This window comes from Geotrypetes seraphini, chromosome 7, assembly GCF_902459505.1.
Source record: "Geotrypetes seraphini chromosome 7, aGeoSer1.1, whole genome shotgun sequence".
In the NCBI taxonomy this organism is placed as follows: domain Eukaryota; kingdom Metazoa; phylum Chordata; class Amphibia; order Gymnophiona; family Dermophiidae; genus Geotrypetes; species Geotrypetes seraphini.
Window position 1 is genome coordinate 65,201,831 of NC_047090.1, and position 20,829 is coordinate 65,222,659.

Consider the following 20,829-nt stretch of genomic DNA (forward strand, 5'->3'; position numbering starts at 1 on the left):
AGTTCCTCCTGGCAACACTGACAATGTAGCTGACTCATAAGAACATAAGCAATGCCTCTGCTGGGTCAGACCTGAGGTCCATCGCGCCCAGCAGTCCGCTCACGCAGCGGCCCAACAGGTCCAGGACCTGTGTAGTAAACCTCTATCTATACCCTTCTATCCCCTTTTCCAGCAGGAAATTGTTCAATCCTTTCTTAAACCCCAAAACTGTTCTCTGCCCTATAACGTCCTCTGGAAGCGCATTCCAGGTGTCGACTCAGGTGTTGACTCAGCATACTATAAGGAGCATCCGCCACTTTTGAATGAGCTGGTTTATAAGAATAAAGCTAGTATAATCTGGGCCAAAGTGTGGATACATGAGGAGGCACAGCCCCTGATGAAATTGCTGAGTGAAACGGTTGGGCAGTCGTCGAGCAAAAGTTAAGTGCTCTTCTGTTAATAATTGAGTAACACTAACTTTCTTGAGCCTGTTTAAAATAAAAATAAAATATCATCACTTGATGCTTATGCCTTAAACAAAGACCAAAGATGAACACATCATCCCAGTAAGGGCATGAAAAAATATCAAAGTAATGCCTTGGGTGTTTAAGGTCTTGTGGTGAAATTGGCTTGGTTCAATACAAGTTTGTTCTCTGTGAGTTTTGTAATTTTTGGTTGAATAACTTAGAATTTTCCACTAAGTAGATCGGATTGCCCTATTTTTTAGTGACATTCTGCCATTTAGGAACATATTGATGATGCACAATCTTGACATCATTTTGACATCAGTCATGTCCACTTGCTCTGAACCACAGCCATTGTGAGTAGGGATTCTATTGTTATTTTCTTAGCCTTTTGGGGATGAGGTTTAGTATGCTATATATGTTTGTTTTTTTCATGTGCTTTGCTTGAGTAATGCATTATTAAACACCTTTTTCTATTATTATCAAAAAGGAATCCTCTTTACCCCCAAAATAGAAGGTTTAGTATATATATATCTCATACTAAACCTTTTATTTTGGGGGGTAAAGAGGATTCCTTTTCTTCAATAATGCATTATGGTCGACTCCGCTTAAGTGCAAGGCCTCCGGACCAGACCATCACATGCGCTTAAACGGAGTGTGCGCTTAATCAGAGTACCACTTTTTAGTCATGAAAATCACAGTACGCTGTAACCAAATGCAATAAAACTTTTATTCAGCAAAAAACACACATAAAACAATTCTACACAGTTCAGTTTTAGAAACAGCACTGTTCCGTCTAATGCAATACACTGTAAACCTTTTTTTAAACCAACATTCTACTGAAATAATCAGTTATTGTTTTCTGCACACAGATTGCACGATTCAGGCTGTGTATCTGACTACTGATGCTGTAAAACTGACCTTAGTCGTGACATCCACTTATTTCCAGATAGCAATGCAGCGTGTGTAGGGACTTCAGCACGTCTGAGAAGGAAACAATCTCTCCAGGCGTTTCATTGGTCGTGATGACCGCAGCAGTATCTCCATCCTCAGACTCTTGGTTGTCTGCAGTGCCCTTTATGACTGTACAGAAATCAGAATTAGTGCTGTCAGATGATGTGGGCACATTGTTGTCAACGGCAACATACAGCTCAAACTCTTGTGGCCAGAGTCCAACTGGGAGTTCGATGGACGAAATGTCAGCTTCAGTTGTCTCATCAGATGCATGAACAAAGCTCGCCCGTCAATAGCAATTTGAAATCGTGGATGAGGAGACTCAACTCTACACCTCTCGTACCATTTGAAGAGAGTCGAGCACCGTCATTTTTCTCACAAGCTCAGCAGTTCGGGGGCTGGATTCCGTGCTTGCATCAATCACTGCCATCACATATCTTAAGACGAGCGACTAGCAACCTGTAACGTTTGAAGTTGGCGATTCTCCCCTGGTCCATCGGTTGGATCAGAGAGGTCATGTTTGGTGGCAGAAACATGAGTTTGATGTTGGTTAGTCGTACGTCATTACTGTGTGCTGCACAGTTATCACACAGCATTACGATGTGTCTCCTACACCTTCTCATCAGATTGTCAAGCTTCTACAACCATTCAATCCACAGTGTTGCCATCATCCATGCGTTTTTGTTGCTTTCATATTCAACAGGCAAGCGTTTAATGTTTTTGAAGCACCAAGGATTTCGATTCTTCCCAATCACCAGTGGCTAGAGCTTTTCACTACCATCCATATTGCAACGGAGCAGCAATGTCAATCGTTCCTTTGGCACCTTGAAGCCAACAGTTTCGCTGCATTTGAAAGCCAATGTTCCATCAGGGATGGCATGCCAGTACAGGCCCATCTCATCGGTGTTGAAAACGTGGCATGGTTCATATCCATCAATGACCGATGGCAACACTTCCATGACTTTCTGCACCAAACTCATCAGCGTCTTGTTTTTCGCCATGCTGCTTCTTAAAATTTATGCTGTTATGAACTTTCCACCTCTCTAGCCATCCGTTTGGTGCTTTGAAGACTTCTACGCCCAGTTTTTCGGATAGCTGTGCTGCTTTCTCCATCAGCAGGGGCCCACTGATTGGCAATTGACGACTTCTAGCTTCAGCAAACCATCGCAGCAATGCCTGTTCAATGTCTCTAGCCTTCCCAATTCTTTTTCATTTCCTGGTAATAATAATAACTTTATTTTTTCTATACCACCACAATCTTGCGACATCTAGGCGGTTTACAGTGAAGAGAGCTGGACAATCAGCAAATTACAGAATACAAGTAGGGAAGATGTCACTGAGCAGTCTGTGATTACAGAGTACAATTAGTGAGAAACACAATATCAACATGTTACAGTGAAGCGGGCTGGACAATCAGTGAATTCCAGAATACAATTGGCGAAGATATCACTGAACAGTTAGTGGAAACAGAATACAATTAGTGAGAATACATAATATTGACATGTTGTTAATAATTTTAGAAGGGGTATCTGACTAGGAGATAAATCTATCGAACAGAACTGTCTTAATTTCTTTCTGAAATGCGCCGTAAGTTGACCCAGCTCTGTTGATGTAATTGCCTAGCCAGGTCTGCTGTTTGCTAGCTTGAAACTTAAAGGTCTGTCCAGAAAAGTCCTGGTAGGATTGCTGTTTTGCCAGTCTTTCAATATGGCTTGCTTTTTTTTTTTGTGAATTCTAGAAATCTGGCTAGGATGAACACTGTAATGTTTTGCAATAGAGACCTGACTTTCCCATTGGTCAAGTCTCTTTAATACATCGACACGTTCAGCCAAAGTCAATGACTTTTGACCAAAGGACACATTCAGCTAGAGACAAAAGACTTTTGACCAGCATGGTGGACAAGTTCAGCCAAAGACAAAGGTTTTTCTCCATGAGACGCCATGGTACAGTTTCAAAAGTTCTAAAACCTCGCCAGGCCTATACTGCTGATCCGAAACGTGTGGCTCATCCACGTGAAAATGTGATTGCTTTTAACTGGAATGAACATAACGTGAACGAATAGAGGTGGGACTTATAACATCAGTGCACATAAGCGGATTGTGTGCTTATCAGAATTGCATTTATCCAGAGTTTACCTCCATTGACTTTAATGTAAAAAAACAAACAAAAAAAAAACGGGACCATGGTGGTAGGATGCGGATAACTGAAGCGTGTGCTTAACCAACATGCACTTAAGTAGAGTCCACTGTATTAAACATCTTTTTCTATTAAAAAAGAGGAGCCCTCTTTACCCCCAAAAAAGAAGGCTTAGTGTGCGATATATATCTTTTTTTCATGTGCTTTGCATTATTAGCCAGAAAAAAACCAAAAATTACCACTAACATATAATTTATAAAGGCACGATGATGTACGGGGCAGGATTTATTTAGACTTTGGTCTAAGTGTGTATCACTTAATAAATACCTGCCTGGGGCTATTGGTCATCACGAAGGAAAATCAAGCCTGTACTGACTAGTGCATTGTAGCTTGCATCATTATCTGTGGCCTTATTTCAGGACCTGTGGGTGGTGCTTGGTTCATGCCATTGAAGATTCAGACTTTGGTGCTTAGATAGGATATTACCAATTTTTTGTCTTTGCATTATTAAACACCTTTTGACATTGATATCAAACTGGAGTCCTCTATAGCTCAGAAAATAGAAGCCCCGTTCACCTATATGCAGATGCTTCCAGCACGCCTAAGTCGCATCCACCGAACTCAAGCCTATCTAGCACCCAACTCACGCTCAAAGGTAGACCTGCTTTTGCAAGGAATCCTCTTTACACCCAAAACTAGAAGATTTAGTATGTAAATATATACATGTATATATTTTTTTCTTCATGTGCTTTGATTGAGGAACATAGAGGACAAAAGAGGAACTGGAGAAGTGTCGAAGGTACATGTTTGATATTTATTCTAGAGAAATGACTGCTTGTAAATCAAGAGAATATAAGCTTGGCTTTGGAGCCGACATGCCGTTTACTATCTAAGTGTGTGTGATGCAGTGGTTAGAGCTACAGCCTTAGCAACCTGACACTGTTGGTTCAAATCCCCCACTGCTCCTTGGGACACTGGCAATCGGAACAGATGATAAAGGATCCAAATTTAAATACGACATAGGATATAAGTGGTATATAAATAATTAAAAGATAAATAAATAAAAATATAATAGTGGTGCCAGCATTTTACTGCATACAATTTTAATATAAAAAAAGCATAAAAATCGCTGTCCTAATGACGTTATAATGCTAACACATTATAACATTATAGACGTTATTAGGACATCTATGCAACTCCTAAAAAGTGATTCTTCAAAGGACGTCTAACAATATAGATGCGCTTAGATTCGCTCAGCGCTGCTGAGAACGATTTTCTAAAGTGCGTCTATGCATTATAGAATCACGCTAAGCATTCAGCTCCTGGACGTCTAAACGACGCTTAACATTTAGACATCCTCTATAGAATCTGGCCTACTGCGCCTATGGGAAAAATACGTAATAAATAAGGCTATGAATGGCAAAGACAGCCATTAACCAGAGCCCAGAGGAAATGTAGTAGAAATATAAGAAGAAATGTATCAGTTGACAAAAACAAGAAACTCAATCATGCCAGGAGCTGCCATAAACACTGACAATGTGACCTATAAAAGAAAAGCTCTAGAAATGGAATTCACCACTGACTATATACCGAGTCTCAAGAGAAATGCTTCTCCTGGAACAATGGCTTGTCTCATGTCATCTCATTTTAACCTACTGTCTATAAAGAAAGGATATAAATAATAGAAAAGCAAGACCTGGGAATGCCTTTGGGAGGTCTGCTTTAAGCAGGCTAATGGGCGCCCAAAGCCATGGTTTAGGGTCTTAAGTGTTAGCAATGAAAAGAGACTACAGAGCACTGACAAATTATTCATGAGATCTCATAATTAATATAGGCAACAATAAAAAGGAGAGTCAAACAACATGCTCATATGCACCATTTAATGTCTTTTCTTGTGCTCAGCACAGTAATACTGGAGCCATTACCAGCATATCATAAACCGCACATATTCCCTTTGCAAAACCTGACCTTGGTGATACAGTGCAAAGACAACACCTGAACTGGCAAATATTTATAAACATCATAGGCATCAGAAAAGGGTAACCTGCCTGGTCCTCAGTTCATTTAGGTTTTTCATGGGGTTCTTCAGCTTCCTAAAAAGAAACATGTGAGCCAGCACTTCATGGCTAAGCTCAAGTCATGCAAGTATTTTGTCTTTTTGCACCGATATTGTGAAACTGCTGCAAGAGCTGTGCAGCGCTGCGTGCGTCTGGTAGCGCTATAGAAATAATTAATAGTAGTAGGTGCAAGAATACCAGCATTCAAGTGGCAGAGCTGGCTGTTTCAGGGACAGTTCAAGAGAACTGAAGGCACTGGGGGGGGGGGGTGTGGAGGGAATGGAGGCTGCAGAGGAGGCTGAGAATGGAACTAGAGACTGTACAAATAAGAACAATGAAGGGAACTCAGCAGCTTCAAAATAACATTATCACACTCCCGCAACTTCACTTATGGGAGTTCAGCTTTGCTTGGGAGAAAATGCACTTCTAGTTTTCCATCCAAGCTGTGTAAAGAGCCTGGTTTCTTGGGGTTTCCGTTTCAATTCTTGTATGGACATTGGTAATTTATGGTCAATTCGTCTATATTTATTGAAGGTATGTCTGGTTTCTGTGTTTTGATCATACTTGATAAGATATTCAATTACAGTGTAGGGATCTGCAGTAATCTTGCTTGTCCCAAACTAGCGCACACTTGTGTTCTAAAGCCTCTGTTAGGTGTCTTCATACTGATTAACTTTGTACACATCATGACAAGAACAAACTTCATTTACAACACAGTAAGTTATATAAGACTATAAGAACACACAGGGTCCATCTAGTCCAGTATCCTGTTTCCACAGTGGTCAAATTATATATATATATATATATATATATATATATGTAAATTTGTTACTTTTTGTATAAGTTTACGTCTTTTCCCATTTTTTGGATTATAATGTGATATATATATATATATCACACTATAATCCAAAAAATGGGAAAAGACGTAAACTTATACAAAAAGTAACAAATTTACAAGACATCTTTCACTGTTCATCTCCGACAGTTCATAGAGCAAAAGCAACTTTTTAAATAAACATCCTCAAAAGTCTTAGACCAGTATATGTCCCCAGGCGCAATCAGCTCCTATAAGTGGTCCACTTTACAATCATAGGCCAGCTCTGGAAAATAAATCTAAGGTTAAAAAAAACAACCAAAACTCTCCAATAAGGGAGAAAACCCCATTATCCAAAAAATCGGCTATTATTGTGCTCTAATTTAAACTATTGAAGGTGAGCAGTATCACAGTAGTTGTGTGATCCAGAAACAATGCATGCAAACACTTATCTCAACATTGTTGGTCCAGTAAACTTCCAGGTTTTTCCACCAAAGGTGTTCAGCAAAAGTGTCCAAAATATCAAAAAATCAGAATTCAAAGGCTAATTTCTGGCTCTTCTCAAAAAAAGTCCATGCACGGCCTTGTTTCACACTCTGGAGAACAACAAATCTCGCTAGCCATTCATTTAAAAAGTTGTTTTTGCTCAATGAACTACCAGAGATGAACAGTGAAAGACATCTTGTAAATTTGATACTTTTTCCATAGTGGTCAAGACAGGTCACACATACCTGGCAAAAACACAAATGGGAGCTACTTTCCATGACACCAATTCCAGGGCAAGCAGTGGCTTCCCCCATGTCTGTCTCAATAGCAAACTACGGACTTTTCCTCCAGGAACTTGTCCAAACCTTTTTAAAACCCAGCTACATTAATCACATCCTCTGGCAACGCGTTCCAGAGCTTAACTGTTTTTTAAGATGATATAAGGCTCAGCCTGGTGCAATATTTGTAGTGCTGCTTCTTCACAGGCAAGACTGTTGCTGTCTGGGAGATAGAACATATTTTGAAAACTCCTATACTTGTCTAGCAGCATTAAGTATGGAAGAATCTTTTTTTTTTTTTTAAATTCATAATTTTGAGTTATTTCGCACTCTCCCTGTTAGTGGAGGGAATCTGTGTTATAGTTATTGATTTCAGAATTGGAATTTTTTTTTTGTATGGTGAGGTATAGGGAAAATCAGTTCTGACCAGCCTCTATTGTTGGGGGAGGGGGGACTCTGTGGATAAAGTATTTACAAAACTAGAGGCATAAGATTTATATCGAGTTTGTCTTGCAACAAGTAATGAGAAAACCCCCACAAAAAAACAAACACACCTCACTCTTAGGCCAGTAGATTTTTGTTGTAATCTCAATGCCTCAGATTTACTGTTAGAGCTTATCTTAAAGCTTACACTGCAGCAAGTTTCCTATCTAGCACAAAATATACAGTGTTCCCCCGGTCATTCACGGTTCGCTGTTCACAGTCCCAGTCATTTGCGGATTTTCTGACCGCGAATGACCGGGCAGGAGAGGGCTGCCGAAGCGGCAGAAGAGAGCAGCCGGAGCGTGAAGGAATCACTTGCGGTATACTCTGACTGCCTCTTCCTGCACTAAAGTCGGGCCTCACCAATCAGGAGCTGCATGTCAAAGCTGCTCCTGATTGGTGAGGCCCGACTTCAGTGCAGGAAGAGGTGGTCAGAGCATACCGCGAGTGATTTCCTTCACTCACTGGCGCTCCGGCTGCCCTCTCCTGCCTCTTCGGCTGCCCTCTCCTATCTCCCCCGCTAAAAACCATATTTGCGGTTTTTCAGCATTTGCGGGGGTTCCAGGAATGGAACCCCCGTGAATATCGAAGGAGTACTGTATAGGCAACATATTGAGGTATGCTTGAAGGTTATTTTTAATTAAGTTGATAGTGCCCAAACACCTGGGACTATTTCTGTTTCTCCTTTTTGTACGTACATGGAACATTATCAGCATCCAGATACCTCTTTCCATATCTTGTACAGAAGATTTGCTGGATACTGACACTCAGTAATGTTTTGTGGCTTTCTCCCCTATCATACTCTTTTATTGGTTGGTACAAAAATAACTCATGTAAATGAACAAGCATTTGATTTCACATAGAACTTTTATTTATACCTAATTTTATTGTTACTTAAAGTATGAAATCAGTAATGGCAAGTGATGGGCAGAGCAGGTTTGCTCCCCCACCTAAAAAAAAAAAAGAAAAAAGAAAAACATGTTTTGCTGCTCCTGATTATACATTCTCTGAATCAGCAAAAAGAAAAAAAAAAAACACAACAAAGTTTCATATGAATCAACCTCACCTCTGCAATTGATTAATTTTGTGGCTATGTCCCGTTTTGACAAGGATAAATTTAAATCTTGAATTCTAAAAGTAAAATGGTAGCTCTGTTCCCGATGTATAGAAAACAGCATTACTTTCTTGTATTGATTACATTTTTTCCTTAGATCGCCAGTGTAACTTCTTGGATCCAAAGAGGACTTGAGCTAATTTCACCATAATAACTCTTCCTTTACTCTTGCTTAACTTTTGTTAAGTATGGATTTATTATCTAGTTGTAAACCTGCTTTGGTTAAATTTGCTTTCTGTACAAGTTATACTGATACTATATTTGAAATCAATAAAAAATAAATAATAAAAAACAACAACCAAAAGAAAGAGAAGAGAAATTGAATCAACCTTCCTGAATATATATGGAAAATTATCAGTACCCAGATGCATTAATTTCTCACGAGAGCATTTTTATAAGATGTGTCAGCTGATCGATTCACAGCTAAAAGCTTCCACATTACTCAGATGATCCGATTCACAGCTAAAAGCTTCCACATTACTCAGATGATACGTACCCTTTTCCTCCTTCTCTGGTATACAGCTGAAACCAGATGCCATAGAGTTGTGATTTGAAATCTTTCAGGTTTGGCTTGGAAAGATTTTTTTTAATTAAATACTCATGAGTAAGCTAGAAGAAAAAAATAAGGAGACATAAGCATTGTCTGGAAGGCAGGAAACCACGTGGAGCTATTGAACACAAACAACTGATGTACTCACTTGCATTACTTTCGTCTCCAAAATAGCATCCAGAAAACAATTGTTCTCTGCAATCTCGGCAGGAGTCACAATTTCTGCTACCCCAGTGGACATCTCATAATTATCCAAGAGACAGATAAATCCTATATGGAAAGGAAATGCTTTCAGTAGGGTTACCAAGCTATAAATGTTAATTTGAAGCACTAGATAGAAAAAGCCTGTCAAAAATAACAGGATTTCAGCTCAGGGCAGAGTAGGGTTAATCCTTTGGTGGATTCTGGAGCAAACCAATGTGCTGGGCTGCACACCATAATACGAGAGTCATTTCAAAAATAATGTACACTATTTTTTTTTAATTTACATGGTTTTATTTTTTCAAATATTTCTTTACATTCCTTAAATATAGTCTCCCTGCTTTGCAATGATCGAGTCCCAACGTCCGGGAAGCTTCATTATTCCATCAAGACACCGGTTTTGTTCATTTGCCAAATGGCTCATGTACCGGCGGAAAAAAGCTTTTCCAGAGATGCAAAATGATGTCCACGCATAGGTTGTTTCAACTTTGGAAAAAGATCGAAGTCTAATGGACTCATGTCTGGACTGTAGGGAGCATGAGGTAACACCTCCCAGCCTTATTTGTGTAGTTTTTCCAATGATGAGTGGACAGCTCCATCTTCCCTAAGGCCAAAAAAATTTCGACGAGCTCAAAAGTCAAACACATGATGATTTTTGCTTATGATCATGAAGGCATCATCATTACAGACAAAGTTCCATGTGGAAGAAGTGTCACAGTAGTGTATTATCGTGATTTTTTGCAAAAAAATGCACAGAAAAATGCACAAAACCAGACCTCAGCTACTCTTGACTGGGCCACTCATTCTTCACGACAATGCTTGCCTGCACATAGGGAATGTCGTCATTGAAAAACTACGCAGTACATTTCTGCATCTCGATGGCCACGAATTTGGACTTGGAGGATGAAATGTACAGTGTCAGCATCTATAAGACAAACATGGTTTTTTTCATTACATAGATCTTTTTGGACCCCTGTTAGATTGCACAAGTTAGATAGTACCAAGTCTAATAGATGCTGGCACTGTCATTTAGACATCGGGACACTGGATCATCTATTGTTCTATTATCCTTTGATACTTAGCTTGTGGAGGTCAATATGGGGTAGAATTAATAACATTTTGGAATCATCAATTCCTCTAATGTATGAGGCTGTCATTTGTGGTACAATATTACATGTTAAGCCCTCTATAGATCAATATAGAAGCCGTCTTTACCTTATAATGACTGGGATAACCATCCAGATGATCACCCGAAACTGGATGAACTGTGATCATTTAAATTTTTCGTTCTGAGAGTTTGGGGCATGGTAATATATTTAAATTGATATGGGGCCCATTGGCATCTTATGTTACCTCATTATAATTGATTGTTGAATGCGAGTCAGTGTTGGTTTAGTTTGGTGCATATCCAGGGTACGGAGGGAGGGGGTGGGGGTTATTTATGTCATAAATTGATTTTTGAATATTCATACTTGGGATGGGCGGAAAGATATCATTACTTAAAATAGGGTAAGGTTTTTATGGTAATATATGTTTTTGTGTTTATTGAATGATTATTGGGTGGGTGGGGGGGGAATGGTTGAATATGAACATATTAAAGTTAAATGTGCTTTTATTGTTGAATTTGTTGTATTGCACTGTTGAAGCTTTAAAAATTAATAAAGAATTAAAAAAAAAACAAACACCTGCAAATACGGCTGGGAGGTGTTACCTCATGCTCCCTACAGTCCAGACATAAGTCCACCAGACTTCGACTTTTTTCCAAAGTTGAAAAAACCTATGCGTGGACATTGTTTTGCATCTCTGGAAGAGCTTTTTTTCTGCCAGTACCTGAGCCATTAGGCAACAGGCACCATCTTGGTTGGGGTGCCGGCCCCTCTCTATCCCCCCATGCCATGTTTGTGCCCTCCTTTCCCCCCTCCTACTTTAAATCTTCGCCAGCGTGAGCAACTTTTCTGGCCTGCTGCTCGCACTGGCCTGGCTCCTCTCTGAAATCACTTCCTGATCGTGAGGCCAGGAAATAAAGTCAGAGGAAAAAGAAGCCAATGCTGGTGTGAGCAGCAGGCTGGATAAGTTGCTCGTGCTGGTGAAGATTTAAAAAGAGGTACAGGGGAAAAGAAGGGTGGCAACGCCACCACCCCGGGCACCTCCTACCCTCGCTACACCACTAATCAGAATTGAATTTGATTCGGGGAGTTCTAGCGAGCTCGAGCATGGTGGCTGCCTGATTTAAGTGCTCCTTCGAGACTCCTATTAATTCGATTAAAACATCAATTTACTTTTCCAATCTAATTAAATTTTTAACTTTATATGCTGGACATTTAACAATTTTAAGTGATGGCAGCTGTAAAAGAAGGTAAACGAGCTAAATCAGATCCATTAACACCCACTAAATCTAAATCTGAGGATAATCAGTACCAACTGATTCTTGATGCGATTCGATCTGTTAAAGATATTTTATTGGAAATGAAGGAGGATACAGAGATCTTAAAGGAAGATGTTGCTTCTATAAAAAACGGATCTGCAGCAATTTAATCAGTGAGTGGGTGTGCTTGAAACCAGGCAAGCAGCCGCATCTGAATCAATTAAAGATATGCGGCGCCATATTAATCAGGTGGCAGTACTTGAGAGAGAGTTGGCGGAGGCAAATAGAGTGCGCAAGAAATGTAGACTGTTGGGTCTCCCTGAGGGTCGGGAAGGCCCTAATCTATTGAAATTTCTAATTAATTTTATTCCGAAGTTATTGGAATTGAAGTTTGATCAACCCTTCGAGATTGAATCTGCACATCACATTTCTACACAGAATGCTGATCGGGAGAGATATCCTGGCTCATTTGTTCGTCAGCTTCTCTTCAGTCAACTTGTGAAAATTATTCAGCAAACTAAACTACTGTAAAAGCTCCTGTGAAATTTGAAGGACGCAATCTTCTAATTGTACCTGACCTCAGTAAAAACACTGCATGAACAAGGAAACAGCTGCTTGCTTACCGACCCCAGCTTAAGGATCTTAATACTGAATTTGGTTTGTTATATCCTGCTAGGCTCCGAGTCACTCTCAACAACAAAACAACTGACTTTACGCTGAAAAGCGGGCACTGGGAAAAATGTGCACTGTGCACTGTCTATAAAGGGTGCACTGTGCTGAGCGGTCTTTATAGAAAAGTGTTTAGCATGTATTCCAGTATCCACCTTTGAGCATGAGGACTTACAACAACTGAAACCTGGTGCAAAGTCCTAGTGCAGAACTTGGATGCGCTGACCTCAAAATTCTGTAACACTAGGCGTAACTCTTTGGCATGCCCATGCCCCTCCCAAAGCCAGGCCCTCTTTTGAGTTGCAGAGCCTTATAGAATTGCTCATAACTAGATCTATGCGCAAATTCAAATCGGAGCCAATTAATGTTAATAGTTGATTGTTAGCCAATTATTAATAGCTTGACAACTAATTTATTTGTACAAGGCTCTCTCAGGATTGAGCACAATTTTGGTCATCCAAATTTAGATGCCATTTATAGAATCCAGGGGAAATGTGTATATAAATAGATAAGCATTCAGTAAATGAAAACATTATGTGGCTTAAATTAATTAGAGCCGAGTCTACACCCCAGTCTTTTATCAGTAAAAAACACCATTAGTGCTCATCATTACAACACAAGCTTAATATTAACAAACAACCATGCCAATAACCATTTTAACACTTCAAAGAACTTATCTTTGCCATGCGGCTGCTGCCTAACAGTACACCCTGTTTCAGATACACCTTCCTCGGGGACAGTATGTAATGGCTCAACTGTGCAGTAGGGCTGTTGAGCACCTCATCCCACTACAAGCATGTTTATATAGGGTTACCAGATGTCCAGATTTACCCGGACATGTCCTCTTTATAGAGGACTGTCTGGGTGTCTGGACGTCTTTCTAACCTGTAAGGAGTTTGTCTGGGTTTTTGGCTCGGGGCTGTGTCTGGGAGGGCCTCCGAGAATGATAAGGTCTCTTGCTTAACTGCTTGATCCCTCATCGTTGAATACACTAATTCACTCTTTGGTTATTTCCTGCATAGATTATTGTAATGCCCTCTATAAGGGCATTAGCAAAAATAAGATGCCTTCAGATAATACAGAATACTGCTATTAAGATAATTTACGGCGCAAAGAAGTATAACCATATCTTTCCCCTTCTAATCGACCCTCATTGGCTGCCTGTCGAGCACAGAATTAGTTACAAAATTTTACTGTTAATCCTTACTACTCGTTCCAATAGCCAACCCGAATTCATTGATAGACTCCTTATTCCATATCAACCTGCTAAATTGCTCCAATCTACGTCACAAAACCTTCCTGTTGTACCATCTTTGAAACTAATCAATACGCTGAGATCTAATAACTTTGCCGTCACTGCACCTTCCCTATGGAATTCATTGCCCAATCACTTATGAGCAGAAACCTCGATAAAGCAGTTTAAAGCAAAACTCAAAACATTTTTATTTGAGGATGCTTTGGGATAAAACTGTCCTTTTTAGGACTAAATCAGCAATTGTCCCTTTCCCCACCTATTGTTTTAACCCTTAAGTGTGCTTTATTATCATTATACACTGGGGAATCCCTTTGGGTTAATTTGGCCAGAGGGAAGGACAAATGCCTGTATCTTGGCATTATTTACAGACCCCCAAGAGAACAGGATGACCTGGATATGGAATTGATTGGAGATATAGAGAATATCACCTTGCGTGGGGACACAGTATTGTTAGGTGACTTCAACATGCCTGATGTGGATTGGGGCACACTTACCGCTGCTTCCGGCAGCAGCAGGAGGCTATTAAACTCCTTGAAGGGAGCACATCTCAGGCAACTGGTGTTGGAACCAACAAGGGATCAGGCAATACTGGACCTGTTACTTACCAATGGTGAAAGTGTCACAGAAGTCTTGGTGGGAGACACATTGGCCTCCAGCGACCACAACATGATATGGTTCAATCTTGGGAAAGGCTTCACTAAATCTGCAACACTAACCAAGGTCCTCAAATTCAAGGACACAAACTTCCAAGAGATGGGTGACTTTGTTCACCAGATGCTACAAAGCCAAGCAGAAACCGATAGTGTGGAAGAAATGTGGTCGACTTTGAAAGCCACCATACAGGAAGCGACGAACCGTTATGTTAAGCTGGTAAGTAAATGCCGTAGAAACAATAAACCACAGTGGTTCACTGCGGAGATCTCAGACCTCATCAAAGAAAAGAAAAAAGCATTCATCTCTTACAAACAATCAAGGGAACAGGACTCCAGAGCAGAATACCTGACCAAGTCAAAAGCCATCAAAACAGCAGTCAGGGAGGCTAAATTCAACTTGGAGGAATCTCTAGCAAAGAACATCCAGAAGGGAGATAAATCATTCTTCAGGTATATCAGTGACAGAAGTAAAAACTCAGGGGGAATAGTACGTCTAAGGAAACCAGACGGAGACTATGTGGAAAAGGACTCAGAAAAAGCCCAACTGTTAAATGAATACTTCTGCTCTGTCTTCACCCGAGAAGCGCCGGGGCATGGACCTCAGCTACAGACAAGGGCTGACTCAGTAGACCCATTTAGCGATTTCAAATTCACGCCCAACAGTGTCTACGTGGAGCTGTCAAAGCTCAAGATTTACAAGGCAATGGGACTGGACAACCTGCACCCCAGGGTGCTCAGGGAGTTAAGTGATGTCTTGGCGGAGCCACTGTCAGCGCTCTTCAACCTCTCCCTTAGTTCAGGTAGCGTCCCGTTGGACTGGAAGAAGGCTAACGTCATTCCACTCCACAAGAAAGGCTCCAAGACAGAAGCGGCAAACTACAGACCAGTGAGTCTCACATCAATAGTGAGCAAACTAATGGAAACTCTTATCAAACACCAATTAGATACGATCCTGAATGAAGAGAACCTACGGGATCCCCGTCAACATGGATTTACTAATGGGAGATCCTGCCAATCCAACCTGATCAGCTTCTTTGACTGGGTGACGGGGAAGTTAGATGTTGGAGAGTCCCTGGACATCGTATACCTGGACTTTAGCAAGGCATTCGATAGCGTACCTCATCGCAGGTTGCTAAGCAAGATGAGTTCCATAGGATTGGGCGACACATTGACGAAGTGGGTTGGGAACTGGCTTGGAGGTAGGGTTCAAAGGGTGATGGTGAACGGCACCCCCTCTGCAATGGCGGAGGTGATCAGCGGGGTGCCCCAGGGCTCTGTCTTGGGCCCGATACTATTCAATATCTTTATAAGGGACTTGGCAGAAGGGCTCCGAGGTAAGATAACATTATTTGCCGATGACGCCAAACTAAGCAATGTAGTGGGCAAAAGTACAATAGAAAAAAATTCAATGCCTGACAATATGATGCACGATCTACTCTTACTAGAGACCTGGTCTAAGATGTGGCAGCTCAGCTTCAATGCCAAAAAATGCAAAGTTATGCACCTGGGTACCCAAAATCCATGCAGGACTTATACCCTTAATGGCGAGATCCTAACAAGAACGGTAGCAGAACGGGACTTAGGGGTGATCGTCAGTGAGGACATGAAGGCTGCCAATCAAGTGGAGCAAGCTTCTTCCAAGGCAAGACAAATCATAGGTTGCATACGCAGGGGTTTCGTCAGCCTGAAGTCATTATGCCTCTGTATAGATCCATGGTGAGACCCCACCTGGAATACTGTGTGCAATTCTGGAGGCCGCATTACCGTAAGGATGTGCTGAGGCTGGAGTCGGTCCAGAGAATGGCCACCCGGATGGTCTCGGGACTGAAGAACGGTTAGATAAATTACAGCTATACTCGCTCGAGGAGCGCAGAGAGAGGGGAGACATGATCGAGACGTTCAAATATCTCACGGGCCGCATCAATGCAGAGGAGGATATCTTCTTTTTCAAGGGTCCCATGGCAACAAGAGGACATCCGTGGAAAATCAGAGGTGGGAAACTGCGTGGTGACACCAGGAAATTCTTTTTCACCGAAAGGGTGGTTGATCGCTGGAATGGTCTTCCACTTCAGGTGATTGAGGCCAGCAGTGTGCCTGATTTTAAGGCCAAATGGGATCGACACGTGGGATCTATTCACAAAGTAAAGACAGGGGACGGTCATTAAGGTGGGCAGACTGGATGGGCCGTGGCCCTTATCTGCCGTCAATTTCTATGTTTCTATTGTAATTCAACCCTACTTCCCAAATTATGTGTAGTCCTATGCTAAAAGTCTACTAACCTAGTATAGTACTGTATAATATTTTAACACCAATTTTTATTTGTGTTTTAAAAGCTTTCTTTTATTAAGGCTGTACACCGCTTAGAAATTTGAATTAGCGGTATAAAAAATGTTTTCATAAACTTGAAACTTGAATGTACGGATGTGACACCATGTTGTCACACTCATGTTAGAATGCGTGTGGCATCATTGTGTCGCATCCACGCATGCTCAGAGGCCCTCCCAGACACAGCTGTGAGCTCATGAGGAGGTTTGTGCGGGGGCAGGGCTGGGGTGGAAAGGGGCGGGGGCCAGGTGTCTGGGTTTTTACTTCATGAAATCTGGTAATCCTATGTTTATATTAAGCTTGTGTCACAATGTTGAGCACTAACAGTGTTCTCCGATGACCGACTGAGGTGCAGACTCAACTCTATTTAAGTCACATAACTGTTTAGTAAATGAAAACAAGGTATTTACTGTATTAGTACACACTTAATGCACAAGAGAGGGGATTGTAATGTTTGAGGCTTAAATAAACTGCCTGAAAAATTGGTAAATATATTACTTAGTTCCATGAGCCAAGGAAATGGCTCTTTAACTGTATACCTTCTCTTCACTTTACTTAATATATATTTAAAAAATAACCGATAAAGTGTATTTAATTTCAAGTGATTAAGTAGCGAGACCACAATTTGGTTTCATTCTGGAGAAGGAACTACACTCACCCCTACATATTCGCAGGTTTGGCACTCACGACTTTGATTATTCACGGTTTTTATTCCCCAGACTTCACTTACAACTTACTTTTTAAAGCCTCCACAACTTCCTTAGGGCCGACTCTGCTCCACCCGTGCCTCCCAGACCCCTCCACAGCTTACTTTTTAAAGCCTGGTGGCTTAGCGGTGAAGCGGGGCAGGAGCAATCTTCCTACGCTCCTGCGAGACTAGCGGGAACTCACGGCAGTCATTTACATTCGCGTCTCTGCATGGAGCAGGAGAGTAAGAAGATCGCTTCTGCCCCGCTTCACCGTTAAACCACCAGGCTTTAAAAGGCAAATTGTGACCAGGCTTTAAAAAGCAAATTGTGGAGAGGTGCGGGAAGAAGACAGGGGCGCATCAATCGGCCCTGAAGTTATTCATAAATTTTTCTTATTCGCGAACCAGCTTTGCCCCTAACCTCGCGAACATGGAAGGGAGGAGTGCACACTACATGGAATTAAGAATGCTTTCTTTAATCTCTCCTGTATAGCCCTGGCTCTAAGCATGCATTTGAACTGGTGTAAAAAGTGATGTATTTTTTTCCAATACAACGTAGGTCCTCTTATCAAGCGGCTATGCGGCAAATGCACAGAAGCCCATTCAATCCCTATAGGCTTTGGTGCCATTTACTGCACTGGCCTGTACTATTTAGCTTGATAAGAGGCCCACAATGAACTAGAAAGAGAGGCGTGTATTAATTCAAAAATTAGAACTGGCAATAGAGAAATAAAGACACAACAGGCCCAATTAGTAGGGTGGGCATCAATAAAAAGTAAGAAGATTTAGGAGGGAATTCAAAGGGCACCAACAATTAGCACACACTAAACGCTAAGATGCCCATTATATTCTTATGGGCATCTTAGCAATTAGCACATGCTAAATTGGACTAGATGGACCGAAGGTCTGATCCGGAGATGGCGCTTCTTATGTTCTTATGGTTAGCACCCCTTAATGAATTCCCCCCTTAGCCACTTATTTTAATACCATTTAGCCAAATATATGAATCTCTTGATTCCACTGAACATCACAGGTCATAGATATCTGTATTACTTATTCATGTGTCTTAGGCCTGTTATATCTGTGGCTGAGATTATGTATGAAGTTATCCTGATGGGTCTTGAATAATCACTAACTTTTTTGGCTTGGACACCGACTACCTCTTACCTCTTCTATACTTCTGACTGGAAAAAATCAATGACTGGCCAAAAATTACCCATTGACTTGTGCAAAATCCAAAAGGTTTAAAAAGATGCTGCGAGATAAGAACCAGCAAAATCTCTCCAACAGATATCTGCAGGCGATCCTGAAAGTTTCAAAGAGGTTACTCTAAAATTACAGTATCAAAACTCCCCACAAAAGAGAAATGTTTACTGGGGTTAGTCTATTCAGACAGTTTGGACATCTGACATTACAGCAGCAAGGTAAATAATGTTAGGTCCACCCAGTCCACCCCACCCAGAAAGGTAACCATGGTTGTACCTGTCACTTAAGGTTGTAACAGCTGCTCCATTCAGGATGCCCTACTTTATGGCTGTTTTATTCATTTGTATTCCACCTTAAATCATGTGGGTGAGGAGGAGGATGGTGAGGACAGAGGGTAAAAAATGTAGTAATGAGGAATGGATGACAAAAGGGACTAGGTGACTTGGAAAGGAGTGAGTGCAGAAACAGGAGCTGGGGACTGAAAGAAAATGGAAAGTTGATAGGTAGGTGGAGAATTGGAGGGTGAGAGAATGAAATGTGGGTGGATAGAAAGCCAGAAAAGAAAGAGAGAAAAGATCAATATGTCAGATGTAAGGGAATAGAAGATGTCAGGATAAAAAAGGAAAAACAGACAGTAGCCATTGGAAAGAATTAGCAGAACATAGGAAAGCAGGAGAGGGAAACTCGCTGGGATTATGATTGGAAAAATTAAAATGCCCACACAACCAAAGGTAGAAAAAATTTAAAATATATATATATAATTTCTCCAGTGCTGTGGTACATATCGAGTTTGACTTCTTGGGATTCTCAGTTCAATTTTTATATTTCTAATTTGTGATCATTATTTGGTGAGGGTTTGTGCTTAGTAAAATATTATGTTACCTGGATAATTTTTCTGTTAATCTACTACAAATTTTGTATGTGTGGTGATCAATCTATTCCCACAAACTGGACTTGAAGAAGTGAGAATACTTATAGCTTATCTCCATATGGAGATGGAGTCCAGTGCACTCTCCAGTTAAGTCCCAAAGCAATCATTCTCCACTGGAACAGAAGACAAAGAAGGAGGGGAATGAGGATTGCCTTCATTACACACATACTGGGTGGCTCCAGGACACCCTAATCCACACCAGAAGGGATATGCTCTCTGGCCAGGATCTTTCTCATGAGCAGGGCAGCCTGCTGAATCCAATCCAAACTTGATACTGAAGAAGGGTGATATCCCCACTACCACCATTATCACAGCAGCCTGCTAAGATGGCTGCAAATGCGACATTCCCATAAACCTGACAAGATCACAGGTCCCCATGGATGAGAAGAACTTGGACTGCCAACCAACTGACCAGAATCACCTGTCTCTCCCCCCCCCCTCAATCCCCATCTGTAGTCAATGTGAGGCGCAGGGGTTAGAGCTACAGCCTCAGCACCCTGAGGCAGTGTGTTCAAATCCCTCGCTGCTCCTTGTGACTCTGGGCAAGTTACTTAATCCCCCCATTGCCCCAGGAAAATATGATAAAGTACCTGAATGCAAACCACTTAGGATATAAGTGGTATATAAATAATAAAAAATAAAATAAATAAATAAATTCTCCTATTGAAAAACAAATCCCTAACAGCTGGTGCATAAGTATTTAGTAGCCATACTGAGCTACTGCTTCTCCCAGCAGTATAGCATTAGCCTACTAGTAAGCCTGCACGGATCTGCCTATTAAACTTACTTGAGAAGCATAGCCCAGGACTCACCAGGCTCCCACAGTTCCCCCTGGCTCCTCCAGATGTGGACTGAGCAGACCTCAAATTTGCAAAGTCATCCATCTCTCCCTCCTTTTTTTGGGAGTGTGTGGGGGGCAACTATTTCCATAGCACACATGAAAATAGCACTTTGCTAGGCAGGCCAATTTCTCTTCCCCCCCCCCACCTCCAAGTGCTGCAGGAAGCCCCAGGGGATCCTTACAAGTAGAATTTGGGTGTGGGTGGGATCAACATCCCTCAAAAGCAAAAGCAAGGGTCCAACAAGGAGCCTCACCAAGCCAGCAAACCTAGGTGCTTACTCGGAGTGGTAGAAACTACACTCCACATTGCATTGGAGAAAAGTCTGTAAACAGATTTTCAGAAGCAAGGTCATTAAGCCCAACCATTGTGGGGGGGAGGG

General features: G+C 41.3%; 1 protein-coding gene across 1 annotated transcript in view; it reads right to left on the reverse strand.

The window, feature by feature from the left end:
- Positions 1–20,829, reverse strand: part of LOC117363882 (poly(U)-specific endoribonuclease-like) — an 85,461-nt gene that overhangs the window by 19,901 nt on the left and 44,731 nt on the right. The window contains exons 4-5 of the mRNA XM_033952391.1: positions 9,464–9,585; positions 9,262–9,374 (exon numbers count right to left, since the gene is read on the reverse strand). Coding sequence (XP_033808282.1) covers positions 9,262–9,374; positions 9,464–9,585 — 235 coding nt within the window. The remainder of the gene's footprint in view (positions 1–9,261; positions 9,375–9,463; positions 9,586–20,829) is intronic.